Source organism: Sus scrofa, chromosome 15 (assembly GCF_054392235.1).
Source record: "Sus scrofa isolate SSC_HxYL_T2T_F1_AM1 chromosome 15, Sscrofa_HxYL_maternal_Yorkshire_Landrace_v2.0, whole genome shotgun sequence".
Taxonomy (NCBI): Eukaryota; Metazoa; Chordata; class Mammalia; order Artiodactyla; family Suidae; genus Sus; species Sus scrofa.
Window position 1 is genome coordinate 92,161,900 of NC_139397.1, and position 26,247 is coordinate 92,188,146.

The window sequence follows — 26,247 nt, forward strand, 5'->3', positions numbered from 1 at the left end:
TGGCAACATAATGATGGATACATGTTATTATACATTTGTCCAAACCCATAGAATGTACAATATCTGGAGTGAACCCTAACGTAAATTATGCATATTGTGTGGTAAAGGTGTGTTGATGCAGGTTCATTGAGAGTAACAAATGTACCACTCTGGTGGGAGATGTTGATAATGGGGGAGGCTGTGCATGTATGGAGATGGGGGTCTATGGGAAATCTCTATACCTCCTGATTTTGCTGTGCATCTAAAACTGCTCTTGAAAAAAAATTGTTTTTTAAAATAGTAAAAACAAAGAAAGGGATAAAATGGTACACTATAACTTATCTATTTTGCACAAAAGAAAGCCATAAAGGAGGAAGAAAGGAACCACAGCAAAAAAAAAAAAAAAAAAAAAAAAAAAAGAACTGAGACACAGAAAAGAAAACCCAGCTACCAAAACTAATAAGTGAGTTCAGCAAGGTTATAGGATACAAGACCAACAGAGAAAAATCAGTTATATCTCTACATACTATTTAGGTATATAGTATCTCTATATACTATTTATTTCCATCAGTACTGAAAATACATTTAAGAAAACAATTGCATTCATTAGACCATCATAAACAATAAAATATTTAGGAATAAATTTAACAAAAGAAGTATCAGACCTGTTCACTGGAAACTATAAAGCATGGCTGATATTTTAAAAGACTGAGATATATAGAGGGAGATTCCAAGTTCATGAATTGAAAGAGTCAAGACTGCTAAGAAGACAATTCACCTCAAATTTATTTATGTATTTATTTTTATTTTTTGGTTATGCCCACAGCACGTGGAAGTTCCCAGGCCAAGGATCAAACCCATGCCACGGCTGCAGCACAAGCTGCTGCAGTGACAACACCGTATCCTTAACTTGCTGTGCCACAGGGAAACTCCTCAAACTGATTTATAGCTTCAATGAAATCCCTATCAGAATAGCAACTATCATCACTAAGGACCTACTGTATAGCTCAGGGAACTATACTCAATATTTCTATAATAACCTATAAGAGAAAGAATCTGAAAATATATATCTCTAAATAGAATATATAACTGAATCACTTTGTAAGCCTCAAACTAACACAACATTATAAAGCAACTATACTTGAATAAAATTTAAAATTTTTAAAAAGGTATGATTGGATACAAAAAAAAATTCTAAATACCAATTGTCTCTTTAGAACAAACTGATAAGTTAATCTAAAATTTATGTGGAACTGCAAAATATCCAGCCAAAACAATTTTGAAAAGGAACAAAGCTGAAGGCTTTACAATTTCCTATTTCAAAACATAATATGAAGCTACAGTAATCAAGGCAGTGTGGTGCTGGCTTAAATGTAGTCATGTAGATAAATGGAATGGAACTGAGAATCTAGAAATAAATGCTTACATATACAGACGATTTTTTTTTAATTTTTTTTTTTATTTTGGCCACACTCATGGCATGTGGAAGTTCCCAGGCCAGGGACTGAACCTGCACTAGAAACCCAAGCCACCTCAGTGACACCACAAGATCCTTAACCCACTGTGCCATAAGAGAACTCCATGGTCAATTCATTTTTGACAAAAGTACCAAAGCAATTCACTGGGGAAAGGATTATCTTTTCCACAAATGGAACTAAGATAATTAGCCACATGCCAAAAGATAAATTTGGACCCTTTCCATCACACACAAAAATTAGCTTAAAATAGAGCGGCAGATCTAGATATAAGAACTAAAAATACAATTTTTCAAAGAAAACATAGGAGGAAATCTTGATGATTTGGGTTTCAGCAAGTTTTTAGATGATACCAAAAGCACAATCCATAAAATTTAAAAACTGATTAATTGGATTTAAAATTTAAAAGCTTTGTGTTTCAAAAGACACTATTAATAGACCAGGAGAGGATTAAGATGGCGGGAATAGAAGGACTGGAACTCAACTTCTCTCCTAAAAACAACATAATTCACAACTAAAGGCTGAGCGATCTCAACCCAAATGGACGGGAAACCTTAAAAAAGATACCCTACTCCGGAAGAAAAAGAGGAGGCCACATCAAGAGGTAGGAGGGGTGATTTTGTGATATAAACAACCCCATACCTCCGGGGTGGGAAGCTCCACAGACTGAAAACTAACTGGTTCACAGAAACTCACCTACAGGAGTGAGAGTTCTGAGCCTCACATCAAATCCTCGCATGAGGGCATCTGGCACTGAGAGTAAGAGCCCCTGGAGCATCTGGCATTGAAGGCCAGTGGGGCTTGTGAGCAAGAGCTCCACAGGACTGGGGGAAACGGAGAACCCATTCTTAAAAGGCGCACACGGACTTTCACGTGCACTGGGTCCCAGGGCAAAGCAAGGTCTCCATAGGAATCTGGGTCAAACCTGACTGTTCTTGGAGGACATCCTGGGAAAACAGGGGTGAAGGTGGCTTATTGTGAGGGACAGACATTGAAAGCAAAGCTCTCAGTATTCAGCAGCTGTGCCTTTCTCTGGAGGTGGCCATTTTGGGAAAATCTGGCCCCACCCATCAGTCAGTGCTGAGAAGCCCCAGGGCAAACAATAATCCAGGTGGGATCACAGCTCCACCCCTCAGTAAACAGGCTGCCTAAAGACCCCTCAGGCCACAGCTGCCTCTAATCCCATCCACAGACAAAGCCCCACCCACCAGAGTGATTAGAATCAGCTCCACCTACCAGGGGGCAGGCATCAGCCCCTCCCATCAGGAAGCCTACAGCAAGCCCCCACACTGACTTCAGCCACAAGGGGGGCAGACACCAGAAGTAAGAGAGACTACAACTCTATTATCTGTAAAAAGGTCACCACACCAAAAACCTATAAAAATGAAAAGACAGAGAACTATAACTCAGATGAGGGAGAAAGGAAAAACCCCAGAAAAACAGCTAAGTGATGAGGAGATTCTCAGCATCCAGGAAAAAGACTTTAGATTGTTGATGCTGAAGATGATGCAAGACATTGGAAATAAACTGGAGGCAAAGATGGATACCTTACAGGAAACAGTGACCAAAGAGATACAAGATATAAAACTTAAACAAGAAGAGATGCAAAATACAATAACTGAAATAAAAAATTCACTAGAAGCAGCTAACAGCAGAATACAGGAGGCAGAAGAACAAATAAATGAGGTGGAGGACAGATTAGTGGAAATTATGGATGCAGAACAGAAAAGAGAAAAAAGATTGAAAAGAAATGAAAAGAGTCTCAGAGAACTCTGGGACAATGTGAAACGCAACAACATCCATATTATAGGGGTGCCAGAAGGAGAAGAGAGAGAGAAGGGGACAGAAAAAATAGTCCAAGAAATAATAGCTGAAAACTTCCCTCACATGGGAAAGGAACCACTCCCTCAAATCCAGGAAGTGCAACAAGTACCATATAAAATAAACCCAAGGAGGAACACACCGAGACACATATTAATCAAACTGACCAAAATTAAAGACAAAGAGAAAACCCTGAAAGCAGCTAGGGAAAAGAAACAAGTAACATACAAGGGAACCCCAATAAGGTTATCAGCAGATTTTTCAGCAGAAACTCTGCAGGCCAGAAGGGAGTGTCATGATATACTCACGTGATGAAAGGAGAAAACCTCCAACCAAGATTACTCTACCCAGCAAGGCTCTCATTCAGATTTGAAGGAGAAATCAAAACCTTCACAGATAAGCAAAAGCTGAGAGAATTCAGCAACACTAAACCAGCCTTACAACAAATACTAAAGGAACTTCTCTAGGCAGAAAAGACAGCAACAGGAAACAAAAATTCCGCAAATGACAAGGCTCACCAGTAAAAGTATATATACAGTAAAGATACGAAATCATCCATGCACAATTATACCACCAAAATCAGACATCATCAGAAGAGGTGGGTAAAATGCAGGACACTGGAGATGAACTTGCAATTAAGAGAACAACAACTTAAAACAATCTCATATACATATAGACTCTTACATCAAAACTTCAGAATAACTGCAAACCAAAAATCTACAACTGATAACACAAACAAGGAATCTCTGGAGAAGAAATATATCTCATAGTAAATAAGTGGATAATCCACCATGAAGGGGGTCATTTGACATCATTCTTGGAATGCTGAAGACTTCTTAGATCTGATTTTGATTTCCTCCCCATCAAAGAATTTATGATAATTATAATTAAATAATGCAACTGTACAATTAAATAATACAGTTCTACAATTGTATTATTAATAACCATTTCTCTCCATGGTACAATGTAAGGTCTATAATGTCTTATTTATCACATTACCTAGAATGGTGTAATGCCTTTATTGAAGAATCGATGAGATGTGTGAGGACATATTTATATAGTCACTCTGTTTTTTAATCAATTTATGCATTTTATATTTTACTTATTTTCAGAGGGTGTATTATTTTTGCTATTTTACCAGTTAAATTATTCTTTTTATTATGCTATATAAAATATTTAACTGTATATAAGGCTTTCTTCTTTATAATTTTTAGTTGCATAATACACACAATTTTAATATAATGCTAATTTTTAAAGAAAAAATTGAAATGTAATAAATAATACTAAATAGTAAAGATGAAAGTCATACAAAATGGAATAAAGTATGGAATAAATTTCCTATTTGTCTCAGCATATTTTCCATTCCACTTCTCCAGAGGGAGTCACTTAATCTGTTTCTTAAGATCCATGATATAATAATCTGTGTGAATGTAATTGTGTTTAAATATATGTATTTTATTCTGTAAAAAAATATAAAAATAAAACTTCAAAAAAAAATCTACTACTCAGCATTGAGGTAAGGCTACAAATGAAATAAAAATTTAATACTCATCACAAAAGAAAAAAAAAAGAAAAAGAAAATAGACCGTAAGAAAATACTTGCAAATCTGATGTAGGACTCACATCTAGACTGTATAAAGAACTCTTATCTTACAGCTCGATAATAAAAGGAACAACCTCCATTTCAAAATAGATTAAAGACATAAAGAAATTGAAATATCGACATGAAAAGATGCTCAGCATCTTTGGCTATTGAGGAAATGCAAATTACAACCAAAATGTAGTATTACTTCACATCCACCCAATAACTATAAGATGGATAATAATAAAGTGTTGGTGAGGATGTGGGAAAACTGTAAATTTATACACTACTAGAATATACAAAGTAGAAATATAAAATGATATATTTTGCTTTTGGGGAGGTGATGAAAGCATATTAAAATTGGATGGTGGTGTTGGTTACATACCTCCGTGAAGAATGCCTCAGCAGAGCTGTTAAAAAGAAAAATTAACTTTATCATTAAACTTCCCATTTTTAGAACTGGGACAAGTTATACAACACCACAAAGAAAGAATCATATATAAAACATGGGATTTTATGTAAGACAAATGACTTATAGCATTAAAGGCAAACAAACAAAAAGCAAGGGATTATTCCAGAATTGGTGGCGTAAAGGAGTAATGCCACCAAGCATAATGTATCAATCTTGATTAGATTCTGCACTGGGAAAACAAAGGCATTTCTGAAGTCGTTGGGAAAGTTTTAATTTTGACTGAATATTAGATGATACAATGAAATTATATTGTATCTCTTCAGCAAGTGGTGTTGGGAAAGCTGGACAGCTACATGTAAATTAATAAAGTTAGGACACACCCTCACACCATACATAAAAATAAATTCAAAATTGCTTAAAGACTTAAACATAAGATATGACATCATAAAACTAGAAGAGAGCATAAAGAAAACATTCTCTGACATAAATCTTACCATAATGTTTTATTAGGTTAGTCTCCCAAGGCAAAAGAAATAAAAACAACAATAAACAAATGGGACTTAAATTTACAAGCTTTTGTATAGGAAAAAAAAAAAAAAAAAGACAACCTATGGAATGAGAGAAAATATTTGCAAATGACCAACAAGGGTTTAATCTCCAAAATATAAAGAGTTCACACAAGTCAACAAAAACAACCACAAAAACTGAAATATGGGCATAAGACCTAAACAGACATTTCTCCAAAGAAGACATACAGACGGCCGACAGACATATGAAAATATGCTCAATACCACTAATTATTAGAGAAATGCAAATTAAAACTACAATGAGGTACCACCTCACACCAGTCAGAATGGCCATCTTTAAAAAGTCTACAAATAACAAATGCTTGAGAGGGTGTGGAGAAAAGGGAACCCTCCTACACTGTTGGTGGGAGGTAAGTTAGTACAACCACTATGGAATCAGCATGGAGGTTCCTCAGACAACTAAAAATAGAATTACTATGTGATCCAACAATCCTGGGCATATACCCAGACAAAACAATGATTCGAAGGGATACATGCACCCAAATATTCACTGCAGCACTATTCACAATAGCCAAGACATGGAAACAACCTAAATGTCCATAAACAGATGAATGGATTAAGAAGATATGGTACATACATACAATGGAATACTACTCAGCCATAAAAAGAACAAAGTAATGCTATTTGCAGGAACATGGAGATTATCATACTAACTGAAATAAATCAGAAAGAGAAAGACAAATACCGTATGACATCACTTATATGTAGACTCTAAAATATGGAAACGAATCCGACTACGAACCATGAGGTTTCGGGTTCAATCCCTTGCCTCGCTCAGTGGGTTAATGATCTGATGGCGTTGCCGTGAGCTGTGGTGTAGGTCGCAGATGCGGTTCAGATCCCACGTTGCTATGGCTGTGGTGTAGGCCGGCAGCTGTAGCTCTGATTAGACCCCTAGCCTGGGAACCTTCATATGCTGCAGGTGTGGCCCTAAAAAGACAAAAGACAAAAAATATATAAATAAAATAAAATACGGAACAAGTGAAACTATTACAAAACAGAAACAGACCCACAGACAAGCTGAACAGACTTGTGGCTGCCAAAGGGGAGAGGGGAGGGAGTAGGATGGATGGGGAGTTTGGGGTTAGATGCAAACTATTACATCTAGAATAGATAGACAACAAAGTCCTACTGTATAGCACAGAGAACCATATCCAGTCTCAGGATTAATCATCATGGAATAAATAAAAAAATATATACATGTGTATAAATAAGCCACTTTGCTGTAAAGCAGAAATTAGCACAGCACTGTAAATCAACTATACTTAAAACAAGGAGTTGTAAGTAGAATGAGACCTCAGTGAGAGAGTCAAAGCTATAAAGCATTTAAGAAGAAAATATCAACCATAGCAATAACCTAGAGAGAATAAATTTTTAAGTGAAATATAAAACAAGCTAACCATATGGGGAAAATTGATATATTTGAATATATTAAAATTAAAATGCTAAAACATTGTGCAAAGACAAGGCACAAATTGGGGAAAAATTTTGCAATACAATTCACAAAGGAGTAATAACCAGAATATATAAAGAACTCCCTGCAAACTATTAAGAAAAACAGAAGAAAGACTTCAGCACATGTTTCACTCACCAAAGATGAAATCCAAATAGCCAATAAACATAAAGGCATTCTCACATGCTGTCAGCTGGGAAGTAAAGTCTTTTTGAAGAACAATGTGGCAATACATCTGAGTATATGAAAGGCGTTCAGCCTCATTTGATATAAGGAAAATACAAGAAAATGCTAATTAAATTATAAATTATAAAATACCATTATGCACCCAGCAGATTGGTAAAAAATTAAAGAGCCAACACACCCTTGGAGGAATGTAAATCAGTACAGTCATCTCTGGGAAATAGATTTGGCATGATGTAGCTAAATCAAATCAAATAAAAAGATGCCTCTTTGGTTCTGCTTTTAGGTACGTACCCTTTTAAAAATGCATATTCCAAGTCACACATACAAAATAGCCAGAGCAGCATTATCTGTAAGATCCCCAAACGAGAAACAACCTAGATATCTGGAGTAAAATGGCAAAATAAATTGTAACATATTCATACAATAGAATAAGCAATATACATTTGTTATGTATACCTTACATAACAAATTATATGTTTATAATATATAAAGAGAAATGTATAAATATATTATAAATATATATATATATATATAAATGTTTAGAAAAGGAAGCAAGTCTCAGAAGTGTAGAGTGTAATTTGACTCACATAAATTTCAAAAACAGGAACTCAATACTGTGTTTAGGAATGGATATACAGGTGGAAAAACTATAAAGAAAAACAAAGAAATGAGGAGTGGGGATGGTGTTAAAGAGGACGGCAGGGGCCATAATGGGAGGACCATATGGGGAAACTTCTGAGCTGTCGCAAGTATTCTATTTCCTGACCTGAGTAGTTACATGGGTGTTCACCTTGCGGTAATTTGTTTGAAAAATAGGGAGTTCCCTGGGGGCTCAGTAGGTTAAGGATGTGGCATTGTCACTGCTGTGGTTCAGGCCACTGCTGTGGTACAGATTCAGTCCCTGGCCTAGGAACTTTCAATGACATGGGTACGGCCAAATGTTGTGTGTGTGTTGTTGTATACATACATAAACAGATGTTTCATGTAATTTCTGCATATCCCACAATAATAATACAGGGAATTCCTGTTGTGGCGCAACGGCAACGAATCCATGAGGATGCAGGTTCAATCCTTAGCCTCGCTCAGTGGGTCAAGGATCTGGCATTGCTGTGGGCTGTGGTGTAGGTTGTAGATGTGGCTCAGATCCCGTGTTGCTGTGGCTGTGGTGTAGGCCAGAAGCTGTAGCTCCAATTCAATCCCTAGCCTGGGAACTCCCATATGCTGTGGGTGTGGGCCTCAAAAAAAAAAAAAAAAAAAAAAGCAGGGAAAAAGAAAGAAAATATACAAATGGCTAGTAAGTATGAAAAGACATCTGACTTCATTAGTAATTAGTAAAATGAAAATTAAAAAATCATTGACCAAAGTTCCTATCGTGGCTCAGTGGCTCACGAATCCGACTAGGAACCAAGAGGTTGTGGGTTCAATCCCTGGCATCACTCAGTGGGTTAAAGATCCGGCATTGTCGTGAGCTGTGGTGTAGGTCGCAGACGCGGCTCAGATCCTGCGTTGCTGTGGCCCTGGCATAGGCCGGCAGCTACAGCTCCAATTAGACCCCTCGCCTGGGAACCTCCATATGCCGAGGGTGCAGCCCCAAAAAGACAAAAAAAAAAAAAAAAGACCACCTATCATGATTTGCCTAAAATATAAAAGAATGACAATATCCTTTTTTGCTGAGGATGCGAACAGGGGTTCTCCATTTGCTGTCAGAAGGAAAATAAATTTAGTCAAGCCTTTTCAAAGAACAATGTGACAATATACATAAAAGTGTAAAACTCATATAATTCATGAAGTATCTATTCTAATTTTAAATATCCATCCTAATGAAATACTAGCACGGGTACTCAAAGTATGTGTACAGAGACATTTACTGTTCACTAGAGCGTTACCTGCAACAGTGACAAAAAATGAATAAATGTCAACAAGGGAGTGTTTGTGAAAAGTATCAGAACCCATACATTGTAATACTGTGCAGCTATTAAAAATTAAGATAACTCGTTATGAACTGACACTGAAAGATCTCAAATACTTTAAGTGTACAAAAGCAAGTCACAAAACAACACATAATAGCATAATCTTATTTTTAAAATATAAATATGTACACATACGTAAGTATGAAAAACAGACTACAAATTTATACTCTAACCTGTTAGCAGTGATTAACTCTGGGACGGGGAGGGAACAAGTACAACTGAGTAGAGAGGGCACTTTCACATCTTACTCTACATACATATATATTTTCTGAATCTTTTGTGAGAGCATATGCATGGACTACTTGCATGTTTTTAACAGGTGGTAACAGCCAAACAACTGTATTGCTGTTTATTCCATTCCAGCGAGAACGACTGAATACATTCGGAAATAACTTGCTTTCAAAGCTAATTCTTTTGTTCCTGGAGGGCCTCAGGAGAGCTATAGTGTGTTACAGGGCTGTCAGCCATCAATTCAGGAGCCATGTGTAGGATACTAAGTGACCTGGTCCATCTCCAGGCTCACGGCTTGAAAATATTTGCATACATTCTCATATCCTGGCTCATTGGCAATAGCAGTAATGTTTTCCCAAAGCACTCTGCTAAAGTAAATAAATTCTGATGCTACACATCAAATCACAGCAGAGCAAAGTGTAGCTGTGGCTGTCAAGATGCATGTTTAGATCTAAATTAGTAATCACACCCTTGGTGAGTGACTTTTAGAATAAGCAGTTTGTGTTTGGATTCGTAAGAACAGCAGACCCCACCAAATCACAAAACAGCACTCTTCTCTTTCTTCTTCATTCCCTCACTCCACCACAGCCCTTTCTAAAGCAAACTATTTCCTATAAAAGTGGGGAAGAGGCAAAGCTGATCATGAGTTACTGGGAATTGGTGCTGAAGCCAAATAAAAACACTACCAGTATATTTATGAAGGAAAATCCAACTCCATGCATACATTTTGGTGTGCATTTTATTTTTGATTGGAATCATCCCCATATGAGTGAAACCTGCCAATGTATTCTTTACTCCTTTGAAAGCTGGGCCCTTGCCTTGCTGTGCCAGAGGAAGGCAAAACTAAGCCAGTAATGCTGGAGACGTCCCTGTTTCCATATGCACGCTGACAGGAGAGGAGCTGTCTAGAAAATGCCTTTTGATTGATGGACAGGGGAGAAGCTATACACATATGAAATACAAATGGAAACACATCAGCACACACGTCATGAACCTGGCCCTCAGGCATCCACTGGCATGCATCTTTTCCAAAGGATCTCTTATTCAATGGTATCAGCACTTGGTCTCGTTATGCCTCTTATCAGCAAATACCTTTTTATTCCAGAATGGAAAACAAGCTAGGAATTAAATACATCCAATATTGATGCTTTATTGCCATAAGTCAGCAATAAGAGAATGAATTTAATTTTAATACATTTGTTTTCGTGTGAGTCTTAATAAAACACTTTTGAAACATTCTGTACATTTCAAGCCACTCAGAACCGCGTTACATTCTATAAATGTGATTTGTTGGGATGAGGTGCCAAGATGTCTCTGTACAAAGATGTACAATATGTACAGTCACTCTAAGTGCAAGCTGTGCGAAGCAGTCTAGAACACTAATTCATGCCAAGGCTTAGAAAACATCTCAACACATAAAACTAAAGCTTCAAACAGCATTGTATTTTTTTTTTCCTGGGCAAATGATTAGTTTATAAACAAATATATGTATATGCCATATAGAAAGAATAGTTTAATTCCTCAGCTCCGTCAGCACCATGCAGCTGACTGGATACATTATGGGGCTGCTCTCCTAGTCCTCTCTCTTGAGGGCGCCACTCTGCCACACTCGGGCGGGTCTCTCATCACTGAGCTGCCGCCACCACCTTTGGCTGAACCACGGCAGCAGTGGGAGATTTAAACTTGGGGAGATAAAGGCCAAACTTGTTTTCAATGCCAGCAAAAGTGGCTGTGGCGAGTCTGTATCCACCAATGTGATCGGGATTGGCAGGAGGAAGGTCTGCGATGCGTGACTTGGGTGTGGGTTCGGAGCCGGAGGGTTTGCTGTTGACAGGAAAAGCCAAAGGTTAGCGTGCTCCAGACTGATGAAGATGGCACACAACTGAATACTCAGTCTGACCCACGTGCCACAAGGAAGAGTCTATCCAACTACTCCTCGTCATTCATGCTGTATTAGTCACGATGTATAGCTGCTTTGAAAGCAACACATTCACATATTTGATTTAGAAGAGAAATGGCCTCAATTGCATATATATAAATAGATCCACAGAAAAGAGATCAGAAGAAAATACACTCAAATAGTACCACTTTGGGAAGTAGGATTATGGATGATTTTCTCTTTTACGCTTCTCTGTTTTCCAAATTTTCTACGCTCAGCATAAATTAACCATAAGAAATTCACATTTTTCTTTTATTTTGACATAATTTTAAAAGCTAACTTTGAAAATAATAGACTCATGAAGGTTATTACTAAGGTTATTTAAAGAGAAATAGATATAATTCTTACTCTTACAGAGCATAAAATGTATAGAAAAGGATCCGGCGTTGCCTTGAGCTGTGGTGTAGGTCACAGATGCGGCTCGGATCCTGTGTGGCTGTGGCTGTGGCTGTGGCCGGCAGCTAGAGCACCGATTCAACCCCTAGCCTGGGAATCTCCATATCCCGTGGGTGCGGCTAAAAAAAAAAAGAAAAGAGAAGAAAGAAAAAAATTGTATAGAAAGGCTTGGAGTTCCCTGGTGGCTCAGTGAGTTAAAGATCTGGCATTGTCACTGCTGTGGCATGGGTTTGACCCCTGGTTCAGGAGCTTTCATATGCCCCAAGTACTAAGCTTCAAGAGGCAAAAAAAAAAAAAAAAAAAAAAAATTATAGAAAAGCCTGGAATTGTAAGATTACTGTTCTTACTTCCTTTGTGTAACTCCTTCTATTTCTTGTTTCAGCAGCTAATTCCCTATCTGGCTTCTGAGAAAGAAAGGAGTGCATAGGTTTATGAGGTAGAGACTCAGATATAAGATTTGATCTTCTACCAAAAAGCTGAGAATTGTTTGGGTTGGTTTTTTTGTTTTGTTTTGTTTTGTTTTGACAAGCCAGGGGTCGAACCCATGCCAAAGCAGCGACAATGCCAGATCATTAACTGCTAGGCCACTGGGGAACCCCAGTAAGTGCTTGCTTTGGGTATAACCTTCCCCACCCAGCAGATTTAACAAATGATGCCTCTTCTCCCCAGCACAAGCTTCAAGTACTAAGCTTCAAGAGGCCCAATTTCTGGCTTAGATCTCACCAGTGATTAGGTCCATGGCATAACATCTCTTTGAAACTTATTTTTTTTCTTTTTGCAAAAATGAGCTCTAAGAATACCTATCTAATAATAAATTATGGTGAATAAGGAAATCCTGGCAGTGTGAATGGGCTTGATTGAGTCTTGAGAAAGTTTACAAAAGCGTAACTAATACAAATTTATATTACTTCTGTTGAAAAGGCCATATATAATAAAATCCAAATAAGGAGCTAAATTCATGAAGCTCAATATTTGCTTATACTAAAAAGATAACTATCCACATTACATTTTAATTTGCTGCCTCCCTAAACTTTCCCCAAGTAGCCATATAATACTGTGTATGATGTCACCCAGTAAAGGTCTTATTTCCCTAACACTGAAGTTGCTCAAGCCTATTGCTTGTTTTAAATGCCCTGGCCCTGTGCAATCTTCTGTCCTGTCAGCTTCTAAGATTTCCAAAATGCTTTCGTAGTCCGAACAAAGATCTGTTTTGGTTTCTGGTGCTTTCTTTACAAGGGAATTGAACACTTACAGGCCTCCAAAATCAATGTAAAACCACCGCTGGAGAAGTTCATAGGTTACCAAAGTAACACCAAACTGAGGAGAGGATCGAAACACTCGAGCTGAAAGAGAGATGGGGGCAGTTAACAGCAGGATGACGGTGGCAAAGAGGACCAGTGAGTAACGGCAGCAGGACCCCAGTGCCAGCCAGCCTTTCCCTGTGGCCCCAGCCCCTACCTGCAGTCCCCTTCCAAAACGCTGAGGGCCCTTCTTCCCGGAGTATCTTCCTGAAACAGTCGATGACACCACTGTATGTGGTCTGGCCAGCGCGGGCGGCCACTTGCAGTCTTGTCTTGATGACATCAGCAGGGGTCACCAGAGAGGCAGCAGGTACACCTTTCAGGAAGAAGGCACATTTCATTTCCCCAAAGTACCTTACAAAGGATAGAAATACTGCTAACATCTAACAACACAATTAGCAACTTTAACTGCTTTAACTCGGAGCTTCTTAAGTAGACACCTGAGCACTAATGGAAAAAAGATATATATGCCTATCAGCTGCTTGGGGGTGGGGGGTCAGGGCAAAACTCTTTTTACTTTCTTCCTTTCTGAAGCAGGAAAATCTGCATTGATCCCAAAGAACTGTGAGAGGGGAAAAGAATGCAGCAATTAACCTCCTTTCTTTGCCTAAATAAGATATAGTATTTTCATGAATAATAAGAAATGAGGCTAATGTCAACTTAATGGGCTGTTACATATACCTGACACCAAACTCTAGTGGTTTTGGCTGATTCTTGCCACCTGACTGTGCAAGATGAATATCAATACTCATAGCCCCTCACTCAGCTGAGGCCCCAACTTGAGAGTTAGCTGTGCCTCCCTTCAGATATGCTTACATGACAGAAGTCATTACAACTGAAACAGAGGAGGCTGCACAACCAGTTAAGAAACAGTAGGGGAACTGATCATCAAAGGGCCTTGTCACCGGTCCCCTGCGCTCGCCCCAGCTCCCTGGGGCCACGTTGATTTTGATCAGCAGCAGGACACACAAGATGGATTTCACAACCACACCTTTTAGGTAGAAAACAAAACATGGGACAAAGGAGCAAGATAATCTTCCTCAGGGGGGAGAAAATTCAATTTGGCCTGAATATCACTAAGTCATCACTGGGCAGATGTAGGAGCTGGCAGACTTTGGGGGGGTGGGGGTTCCGATAGAGAGGGTGCAAATGTTCTCCCCCCACAGTCCAACGTCTTATTCAGATGAAACTAGGTAAACTGCTGCCTTTGGAATGTTCTGAATTTTGAATGTTCTCAAGTGCCTGCCAGCAAAGCTTTACAGGTAAAAAATTAGAAAAATTCATCAAATGTCTGTGGGGAAGAGGGTGGTGCTGACAGTTGCATGAAAATGTCTACATGATTCCATCAACCACTGGCAAAATGCCTGTCCGTGGTTAGACTGTTCTTTGCTGCTCACTGGAGAGCAGAGAGTTGCTGGCTCTCACTTAAAACTGGGAGACTTTGGTGAGTACCTGAAAGGAGCTAGATGAACACTTGGTGCCAAGACCTGGCAGGTAGCTTTACTGGCTTTCAAATAATGACTGCAAAGGACTGCCCCAAATAAGGGCTCAAAGCTCCCTGGCAGAGTTTCTTAATCATCACAAGTCATTCCTTCTCATTATGGGTGAAAAGATTATGTCCACCCCACACCCCCAGAACTAAGGGCTCCTGCTGCATCCCACACTTCAGGCTCTCCTGCTGCTGACCCAGAGAACGCACCCAGTGCCAGGACCACCCTGAGCATGTGGGCCCAGCGCTGGGTTCATGTTAGCTCACCCTGCCCGTTTCTATGCCTGACCAGCTGTAACTGGGGAAAACACATGCCCTTTCCTTCATCTGTCATTTCCGAGGGCGGGTGCAGTGAAGGACACCTGGTCCTCCCCTTCGATCCCAGGTCCGCTCCCTCACAACTCGAGAGGAAGGCTAGAGCATGTGATCAGAAGGAAGCATCTTGGTCCCTTCCTGCATTTGTGAGGCTCCTCTCAGATGGAATTTCTTCTGTGCCTAATTTGGTATCTCAGACCAGATGAAGGTCCTCATTTGTTGACATTTATTGAGCTTATTATTAATGTGCTGGCCACCTGGGAAGGTCAGGATGAAGAGAATGAAACCCCGGCCTTAAAGAGCTCCCAGCCTACTACAGAGACTAAAACTTATGCAAACAACCATTAATAAAAGACAAAGTGCTAGGGGGCAGAGAAGAGATGCCACCCAAGGGCAGGGTGGTTCACAGGGGAAGTACTGCTTACTTTGGTCTGATGAGGATGATGGCAGAAGGAACAGGAACAGCTTCCTGAAGCAAACTCAATTTTGAGCCAAATCTTATGGATTCTAATACACAATTAGAAAGTGTGGGCATGCTAGACCTGTGCATCAGGATGAGGTACAACAGAGCAACTGATTTGATGAAGAACTTTTTCATCTTAATGCTTAGCTTGGCTGCACCCAAGGTTTCAGGGGCAGAGGAGGCTAAGAAACATGTTAATGATGAAAGCCCAATTTAGATGGGCAGAACTCATTTGGCTCCGAGTTGCTAAGCTGCATTAAGCTGTTTATCCACATTATGCAAATGTAATTAACTCTCATCAGAGTTACAGCACACCCCACAAAGGAGAAAAAGCAATCACAGTTAAACTAAGTTAGATACAAACAATAACCCTTCCAGAAATACAGGGGGCAAAAAGTACACAGAGATTCTGTACTTCTTAAAGAGAATGGGGCGGGGAGGAGAAGAGCAGGGTTCTTTGGGGTTTAGAAAAAAAAACTGTAGTTACCTGCCATGGCTCCAGCTGCAAGGAGATTTAAACCTCCCACGTGTCCATTTTCATCAGCCAGAAGTAGTTTGCAATGAGCATAAACAGGAAAATAGATGGCAGAGAAGGGAATGTCTCGGAGGAAACACGCTTTGGCACCCTGTCACACGGTGAGGAAACAGTTCAAACAGATGTGTAAACAAGGTTGGATGCCCACAAGGGACCCAGGGTGACAAGCCTGAGGTGGCCCTCAAACAGTATTGGGACTGATGTGGAAGGGAAATGGGAGAACTAGCCAGGCAGACAGAATCAGACCTGGCTCAAAGTCTCAGAAAGATGGGTGCAGCCTGGAGTCCTAGAGGTAGCTGAATGGATAATGATGGTATTCTGACAGCGAAGAATCTTCTGGCATTTCCAGTAGAGATCCAGTTTTTAAGGTTAATAAAAATGCAACCCTCAAACCTCTAGGCTGCCTGTTCTGTTTGGCTTTGGTGAGTGCAAGTGGATGGGGTGTGGCTGGGAACAGACTTAGAAACCAAGTATTAATAGCTTGATTTCAAAGCAGCCAGCAAAGGCAGCCCCCAAACTAATCTCAGCCTAGAGCTCCTGAAGTACCAGGTAAGAAGCCATGTGCAGTAGCAGTGGCAAAGGAAGGTGGCCGTTCTAGGGAAGGGGAGAAAGAAATCACCAATCTTCCTTCCTCATTCCTCAGGTCCTAAATAGCAGAGGACCGGAGGTGGAGGTGGGGCAGGTAGGGAACCCAGACAAAATATTTTAGCAGGAAATTTCCCTGGGAGTAGAAAACCACCCCCACTGTCTATGTGTCTCAGTGACTGAGGATGGAACAAACACCCTCCTCAGCCCACAATATTCCCCTGCCCAGGCTTTAGCTGGCCAGGCAAAAACTCCATCTTTGGTACTTGTTTTCCCTGCTGGCTCTGTTTTAAAAAGGCAAACTCAAAAATTTCTTTTTTCTTTCTCTCTCTCTCTCTTTTTTTAAAAGGAGTTCCTGTCGTGGTTAAGCAGTAACAAACCCGACTAGTATCCATGAGGATGCGGGTTTGATCCCTGGCCTTGATCAGTGGGTTAAGGTATTGCTGTGACCTGTGGTGTAGGCTGCAGACGTGGCTTGGATCCCACGTGGCTGTGGCAGGCAGCTACAGTTCAGATTTGACCCCTAGCCTGGGAACTTCCATATACCACGCGTGCAGCCCTAAAAAGACCAAAAGAAAAAAAAATTCCTGGGACTCTCTGAAGAATGATACCGAGAGAAACAACATTAAATAAACTCAGCTTGCAAAGGGAATTCCAAAAAGGGTAGAAGTTGGGGTGGAGGGGAGAGAATACGTTCAAAACTCTCTCAGGATAGGCATCATTGGTTTACTAGTCTCCTATGAGCCTGGTAGCTGTGTGGTTCTAATCTAGAGAATTTCTCATTTCCAATTTGCGGCTACAGAAGGCAATGTATACATTTCTACAGGGACAGATCTATAAATAAATCAGATGCTGTGGAAACACAGTTGTCTATAAAAGCTAAATTTACAATACTCCCCCCTTATACCAGGCAAAAGAATAGAAAGAAATACTCTTCCCTGTTTAAGAAAAATAATAGCTTCTGCTCCATTACATCTGATCTGTAATGATGGGAGTAAGTATACCTGCAGGGACGGAATCTGTTGACTGGCATTTTGCTAAAGTACAGTACACTCTGGTATGGCTTTTTTTTTTTTTTTTTAATGGAATTCATTATTGACAAATCCCACCACTTAACTTCTTAAAAAGACCCGAATCCTACCAAACTCTACTACTGTTTCACTATGGTCAAATTATTAAGACAAAGAGAAGCTCCTACTGGGAAGATAACAATAGAGATAACTCAGACTCAAACACAAGATTTATTTTGAAGCCCTAAACTATCCCAAAAAGAAAACCAAAAGGACTTCCCATCGTGGCGCAGCAGAAACAAATCTGACTAGGAACCATGAGGTTGCGGGTTCGATCCCTGGCCTTGCTCAGTGGGTTAAGGATCCGGTGTTGCCATGAGCTGTGGTGTATAGGTCGCAAACATGGCTCAGATCCTGTGGTGCTGTGGCCGTGGCTGTGGCCAGCAGCTGTAGCTCCGATTGGACCCCTAGCCTGGGAGAACCTCCACATGCCTTGGGTGTGGCTCTAAAAAACAAAAAATAAAAACAAAACAAAAAACCACCATAGAAACTTTTCCCAAACCCACCATCAAGTAAAAGGCTGTGAGCCTGAAGCCAGTGGGTCTATAGTGCTGGCCTCCCTGCTGGCAGCTTCATAAAAGCCTGAAGATAACCATAGGAGAGCATGTTTGTATATCCCTCTGCCTCCAAAAGAAGTGTCCTGATTTTTTTTGTTTTTTGATTTTTCTACTCCAGGGACTACCCTGTTGCACAAGATTCCTTTTCCATTTGGTGAGGAGGAGTACAGCTTCCACAGTTTTTCACATTTCTATTGAGTACATTACAACCTCTCCACTGAGATAAGCCAAGAAACTTATACCCACCTTATACAGACCAAAAAGTCCCAGATCCCGGAGCACATTCAGGGCACTGACCCTGGGTCCTGTGGTGATCTCTCCAGCTACCTGCAGGCGAATCTTTACTATCTCCAGAGGGTTAGTAAAGATGACCTGAGAGCCACCAGCCTGCAGGCAAGACAGGAAAGACAGAAGCAGATTTCCAAATCAGAGCTTGACCGGCAGTGTAACCAAGAAAAATCAGGAGACGCCTCCACGTTGTACAACTTTATGCCTCCCTCTTTACAGGGGAATGAGAGTCAGCTTATGCTGGAGGGCTCCCAGGGATGGCCCCAAACTCTGCCTCTAGCGAATCCATGTCTAGGTTTGTTTGTTTGTTTTTTTTCTTTTTTTTATTACTCAATGAATATTATTACATCTATAGTTGGGTTTGTTTCTATTTGAAGTATCAAGAGTGTGTCCCAGACCAGTCTTTTCCGGGTCCATATTCAAAATGGCAAAACTAATAAGCTCATTTGGAAAACAAAAGTGAAGCCAGATATGGCAGTGGGAACTCCAAAGAAAGGGAAGGAGATGGTAGAAGATTGGTTGGAATCTTTCACCAAGCCCGAGCTAAAATTCAGATATACAGTAATTTCTTTCCTCTTCTTAGCAAGTCTTCTCTGTAACTCAGGCACCTGCTCCCCATCCCTTAGACTGTAGGGCCATTAACACAAGCGTGTTTTTGCCCCACGGAGGTGCCTTAAGTCAAAGGGGAAAATCTCCTCTGGTTCAAATTCTAAAATGTATTATCCTGAGCAAAACTCTGAGACAGATACACAACTATACCCACACAAAAGAAGGTAATTTAGAAAGATAATTTCAGCATCATTTCAAGACCAAACCAGAAAAACTCAAGACAGAGCTGGGAAGTGGAGCACCTAGTTACCATGAGTACAACAGAGGGCAAATCAAAGCCATGCGCCACACTCTCTAGCCATAGGTGATTGACAGATATATTTGAATTTGGAGAATGAAAGTGTATTTGCACCTGAAATCTGTTAACTAGTGAGAGAGGGAAAAAGTGTTTAACGAAACTGCTACCAACTCTTTGGGTTTCTGTAAGAAAAACTCTACCAAAAAGTGTTTAACGAAACTGCTACCAACTCTTTGGGTTTCTGTTTATGTGTGTGTATACATATGGATACATAAAAATAAATAAAACTTTAAAAAACAAATATATACATTTCCATCCCTGAAGTGAAAAAAATCTCATATACACACCTTCATCTCAAGTGTAGCTGTTTACATTATATAATCAGAACCATATTCCTATAATCATAATCACATTATATAATCACAACTTCACTGTAATAGCATGTCACATGTGGAAGAGGAAACAGTGCCTCTCCGGGCAGTGTAATTCTACAGGTACATAAGGACTACAAACACCACCCATAAAACTCTCAAGCAGCATTCAATAATACTCTACCTTCACCCACATTCCTGTTCATTTTTCTGAAACCCACAGCCCTCTAGACCCCCTTCCACGGGGCAGCATAAGCCCCAGCCCATTCTCCTCACTGGCTTGGGGCTATAAACCCCTAAATATCCCTGTTCCAACCGTTACTCCTATCAACATCCATGACCGCCAACACCGACACAAAGATTCCTTTGTTCTTCGTGGGTGGCTTATTATCCTGCATCCCCCAGGGCCCGAATCTTCTTTTTGCAGCAAGTTGCTATCTCTCTCTGGATTTCCTGCCACTCCGAACTCGACACAATCCAGACCATGGGCACATAGGTCCCTGAATGACGACTGACCCAATTTTACATACTGATTTGCCTCTGTTTCTCTCTCTTTTAATCTGTTGCACTGCAGGTAGGAGGATGTATTTCAATGTTTCAATCTAAGTAAACAATACTTTCAAAAGGATTGCTGGGTGAAAATTTATGTTAAAATGATAATCCAAGTAATTGCTCCCGTAGCTAGTATCAAAGACCAAACCAATTGGAAAAGTTTACTACTTGCCCGAAATCTCTTATTTAAATAATGGTTGCGAAGACTTTGGGAAAAAGTGCTTTATGTTCTAAACCAAAGCAGATTAAAAAAGGACAAATTTTTATTATAATCCCCCAAATTTGCAACCACCAGATGATCTCAACCCCTGGGTGCTACTTATTAAATATGGACATTATGTTTAAATAAATACAAAGTTCTTTCATGTTTTTAATCATTAGTAAATTATAACATCCTGCAGAGCAACTCCAACCAGCATTCCCCCACTCCACAGTTCCCTCCTCCTCCCCACCTCAAGGACCATGTTGAAAATAACTGCCATTTTATTGAGATTTGTATTTCTTTAGCAACTCTTCAAATTTCTTTCTAAATGTACATGTGACAAGCTTTCTATTACAACAGTACCATTGAAAGAAGGAAATGACTACATTTTAAAACACAAACACATCAATAAGCACATGAAGAAATGTTCAATATCACTGATTATTAGAGAAATGCAAATCAAAACTACTATGAGGTATCACCTCACACCAGTCAGAATGGCCATCATTAATAAGTCCACAAATAACAAATGCTGGAGAGGGTATGAAGAAAAGGGAACCCTCCTGCTCTGCTGGTGGGAATGTAAATTGGTACAGCCACTATGGAAAACAGTATAGAGGTACCTTAGAAAACTATATATAGAACTACCATATGACCCAACAATCTCACTCTTGGGCATATATCCCGACAAAACTTTTCTCAAAAAAGACACATGCACCCATATGTTCACTGCAGCACTATTCACAATAGCCAAGACATGGAAACAACCTAAATGTCCATCCAACAGATGAACAGATGAAGAAGATGTGGTACATATATACACAATGGAATACTACTCAGCCATAAAAAAGAACAAAATAATGCCATTTACAGCAACATGGATGGAACTAGAGACTTTCATACTGAGTGAATAAGTCAGAAAGAGAAAGACAAACATCATATGATATCACTTCTATCTGAAATCTAACATATGGCACAAACAAACCTTTCCACAGAAAAGAAAATCAGGGATATGGAAAACAGACTTGTGCTTGCCAAGGGGGAGGGAGAGGGAGTGGGATGGACTTGGAATTTGGGGTTAACAGATGCAAACTACTGCCTTTGGAATGGATAAGCGATGTGATCCTGCTATGTAGCACTGGGAACTATATCTAGTCACTTATGATTGGAGCATGATAATGTGAGAAAAAGAATGTATATATGTATGTGTGACTGGGTCACCCTGCTGTGCAACAGAAAACTGACAGAACACTGTAAACCAGCTATAATGGAAAAAAATAAAAATCATTAAATTGAAAAAAGCACACACAAACACATTAACTGTGGTATGTTTTGAAGACCTATTACCTGGCACATATACTAAGTCCCACCAATGCGCTGGACACAACCACTCAACATACACACACACTCACACACACAAATGATGAAATATGACAAGTGAGGGTGTAAACAATAAAACAGTGACACTATAAGAACCGAATCTTTGGAGCTGGGTTTTGGACATGAGCCCACTTTCTGCCCAGGTTGCCAGCCTCCTGAATAAAGCAACAACCTCTCCTTTCCAACCAACACTTGCCTCTTAAGTATTGCCTTTCAAGCAGCAAGCAGCCAAACCTGAGTTGGATAACACAGAAACATTGAATAATTTTAGAAAAAAAAAACATATAAAGACTACTATTTAAATTATTAAATTATTAAAATTTAATTATTTTTAGTCTTTTGGGGGGGGTGGCTACACCACAGCAAATGGAAGTTCCCAGGCTAGGGATCGAATTGGAACTGCAACTGCTGGCCTACACCACAGCCACAGCAGTGCCAGATCCGAGCTGCACCTACAGCTCACAGCAACGCTGAATCCTTAACCAACTGAGTGAGGCCAGAGATCAAATCTGCGTCCCATGGATCCTAGTTGGATTCGTTACCGCTGGGCCACAATGGGAACTCCATATTTTTATAACACTTAACAGTAAACATACAAGGCAAATATGCACTGTTCTTTTTTAAACTTGGAGGTTGACCACTCTCATACATATTGGGGACGGGTGAGGGGGGAATAAGATATACAACTAATTCATTCACTCTGGTAAGCAATCTAGTGACATAGAGCAAGAATTATGATGAGTATCCTGTGGGGCTTCTGGGTACAAATCCTTTCGGTGTCCCCTAGTTCTTATTTATAGGAAAAATTGTGTAATAAAAATATAGTAGCTTTTCAATGGAAAAAAAAGGTACGTGTACTTCTACAAGCATGATAATGTTTGCTTTTTTTTTTCTTTTTCTTTTTGGCTGCACCTGGCATATGGAAGTTCCTGGGCCAGGGATCAAATCCAAACCAGAGCTTGTGACCCATGCCACAGCTGCAGCAACATAGTTCCTAAACCCAGTGCACCAGGCTGGGGATAAAACTGGTGCCTCCAAGAGAAAAGCTGGATCATTTTATTTATTTATGTATTTTGCTTTTTAGGGTCACAACTACGGCATATGGAGGTTCCCAGTCCAGGGGTCTCATCAGAGCTGCAGCTGTCAGCCTACACCACAGCCACAGCAACACTGATCCGAGCTGTGTCTGTGACCTACACCACAGCTCATGACAATACCAGATCCTTTACCCACTGAGCTTGGCCAGAGATCGAACCCACAACCTCATGGTTACTAGCTGGATTCTTTTCTGCTGCGCCACAATGGAAACTCTGAAAAGCTGGATCATTTAACCCATTGTGCCACTCAGGAACTCCCAGTGTTTGTCATTTTAAAAAGTAACAAAATTAAATAGAAAAAAAATTAAATGCTCAATAAGGAAATAGTTAAGTGGAAACAATTATATGCTCTTAATCAGGCAATAAGATTAGGTAATGAAATCATGCCAAGGGACAAACAGAACAAAAAGTGTTAGGTACCCATTGATCGCAAGTTTGTCAAAATTTACCTAAGTTTATCAAAATCAGAATAGCATAGAAATGAAAACATTGGATGACTCCTAGAAGGAGAAATAAATAGCTAGGAGAAAGAATGTGCAAAGCATATGCCATTATACCTTTTAAATTTTGAAACTTATATGAATTACTAACTACTCAAAACCAAAAAACAAACCACATCCCCCTCTACCACCTCCCCCACCAAGACGACAAATAAGAAACAGAACTGGTCTTAGAAACAATGTCTTCTTTTATAGACTAGTCCTCTCTCACACATCCTTTCCCATGGTAAATTTGGTAATTCATATGCTTTAATTGCACTTTAAAAAACTAGTCAGCACAGTTATCTGTGGATCCAAAACTTCTAAAAGGTTTGTAGCCTATGCATATATGAACATCCAAAAAAGTCTAACCAAATAAAGCTAGTGATCTGAAACAGTAGACACCTATGTTGGTTTCAAGTGAAACCACGATGACACCAAGCTTATTCTTAAATGAACAATGTCTAATGTGACAGTTTGCTGCCTCTTGTACTAATGCTTATGTTAGATAGCCTACCACTCCATACAATGCCTTTGTTGAATTTTTTTCATTCACCAACTCACCATACTAACTCCTAACCTTTAATTGCTAAATTTCCCTCTTCAAACTTGCTGCTTATTTTTTTTAAGAGATATGCATTAATACTAAAACTGACCTTGATGCTTCCACTTTAAGTATTAAGTTGTCAATTCTTCATTCTAGAACTAAATTACAAATGACACAAAAGAGGGAACAAATCTCATTTTGAATGAGGCTTATACAACAGAAACGTAAAGAATGGAAAACCTTCAATTTAATCTTGTGTAACAATTTTTTTAAATGAGAAAATAAAACAAATAAATCTGACAGCAAAAGTTATGAGAAAAGGATGTAATATTGATAAGTCGCCATGATGTGTCTGAGGCCAATGGGCTGCATCAGGCTTGTTCAACCTTCTGCCCTCATAACCCTACCCTGGGGCAAAATCCACTAAGAGGCTGGGGGCCCTGCCCTGCTTATGCCAAGTCCCTTGGTTACTTCTTTCTTTGATCTGTTGTGTCATAGTTTGGAACTATTTCCTTCCAACCACATAATGTCTAATCTGAACAATCATTGTAAAATCTCCCCTTACAGAGGTCAATGAAAATCTAACTTCAATTTAAGGCCACACCAGCTCCTTGAACAGATGTACAAAAAACAAGCATTTAAAATAACCAGGAAAACTAGTAAAAGTCACAGAATTAGTTGTCACTAGAACTCAAGAGGAATAGGAAGAGACATCGACTCTGTCTCAAAACACTACCAACCAAACGTTCTTGGGTATTTTCTAAAGCAATGGGAAATTCGGTGGCTCTTTCTAAAGCTGTCTAGGATAGTGATAGTTTAATAGGAATAAACTATAATTTGCTCATTGCTAAGTGATGATATGCCAGGGTGCGTGGATATAAATAGATTAAATGACACATACCTCTATGTAGGGTAAAGGAAGAATCAAAATCCCTGGGTACCCACCACTGTGACATAAATATATATGGACTTTCCGTGTGTGCGTGTGTATATGTGTTCACATAAGTATGGAAGCATGAAGTTGGGATCACACTGATTCCTGGGGATGGGACCTGAAGAAACTACTTCCAAAGAGATCTTTATAGAGAGATGCAAGCTCAGCTTGCTGAGAAAGACATAGCCTAGGGAGCTGACTAGCTACAGATTGTGGCTCCCAGGATTAGTAAATGTTTCAACTAACAAGGGGGCATCTTGCTGCACCTCCATGGGCACAGGGATAGGAGTGTGTGTGCATGTGCACACTTAGGCTGAAGGGAGGAAGGTGGAAGAATGGAAAGATTCCAGGTTTGGAAAGCTGTTGACCTACAAAATCGTTAGCTCTGTAAACTTAGATAGGTCATAACCTTTCCATTCCTTAGTTTCCTAATATGACAGTAGAGATTCCCACAACTGCCCTATCTACCTCACAGGCTTTTTATGCACTAAGGTAAGAGCACTATGCAGATTGAAAGAATCCCTACCAAGAGAAGGGATGTTCTGGGAGTCCCCTGGTAGTCCAGTGGTTAGAACTCAAGACTTTCCCTACTGCAGCCGGATTCAATTCCTGGTCTGGGAACTAAGATCCCACATCAAGCCACTGCATAGCATGGCCAAAGGAAATTAGAAAAAACGATGTGTTCTTCAGGAGTAGGTTCATACAGGGCTGTGAAAACACCTGCAGACACTAGGGTTATAGAGGGCCTTTGTTGAGCAATAAATACATTTTGAGTTTTATGACTTTTATCCATTCAGAAGTATCCACTCTCTAAAAGAGATAAAATGATCAGTATGGTATATGCTCTGGCTAGAGTGTAACAACATACAAATAGATACTTAGTAGAAAGATGATTAGAAAATACCTATAGGTCAGTCCCCCAACACTTTTAAACATTGTTTTGTTGACTTGCAAAGATACTAAGATTTTCCCCACTTAAGTTTATGAGTGTGTAAACTCTACATAATCTTTTTCTTTTATAAAACCACCATGGATGGGAGTTCCTGTCATGGCACAGTGGCAATGAATCCGACTAGGAACCAGGAGGTTGTAGTTCGATCCCTGGCCTTGCTTAGTGGGTTAAGGATCCGGTGTTGCCATGAGCTGCAGTGTAGGTCGCAGACATGGCTCGGATCTGGCATTGCTGTGGCTATGGTGTAGGCTG

General features: G+C 39.8%; 1 protein-coding gene across 10 annotated transcripts in view; it reads right to left on the bottom strand.

Moving 5' to 3' along the window:
• Positions 1-10,826: 10,826 nt before the first annotated feature.
• The window catches only part of SLC25A12 (solute carrier family 25 member 12), a 204,055-nt gene continuing 188,634 nt past the window's right edge, over positions 10,827-26,247 (bottom strand). For all 10 annotated transcript variants that reach the window (XM_084999505.1, XM_084999504.1, XM_084999509.1 and 7 more), the window contains 5 exons: positions 18,593-18,733; positions 16,087-16,225; positions 13,490-13,648; positions 13,284-13,374; positions 10,827-11,520 (listed from right to left, as the gene is read on the bottom strand). In XM_084999505.1, the coding sequence (XP_084855631.1) occupies positions 11,322-11,520; positions 13,284-13,374; positions 13,490-13,648; positions 16,087-16,225; positions 18,593-18,733 (729 nt within the window). In that variant the 3' untranslated portion in view covers positions 10,827-11,321. The remainder of the gene's footprint in view (positions 11,521-13,283; positions 13,375-13,489; positions 13,649-16,086; positions 16,226-18,592; positions 18,734-26,247) is intronic.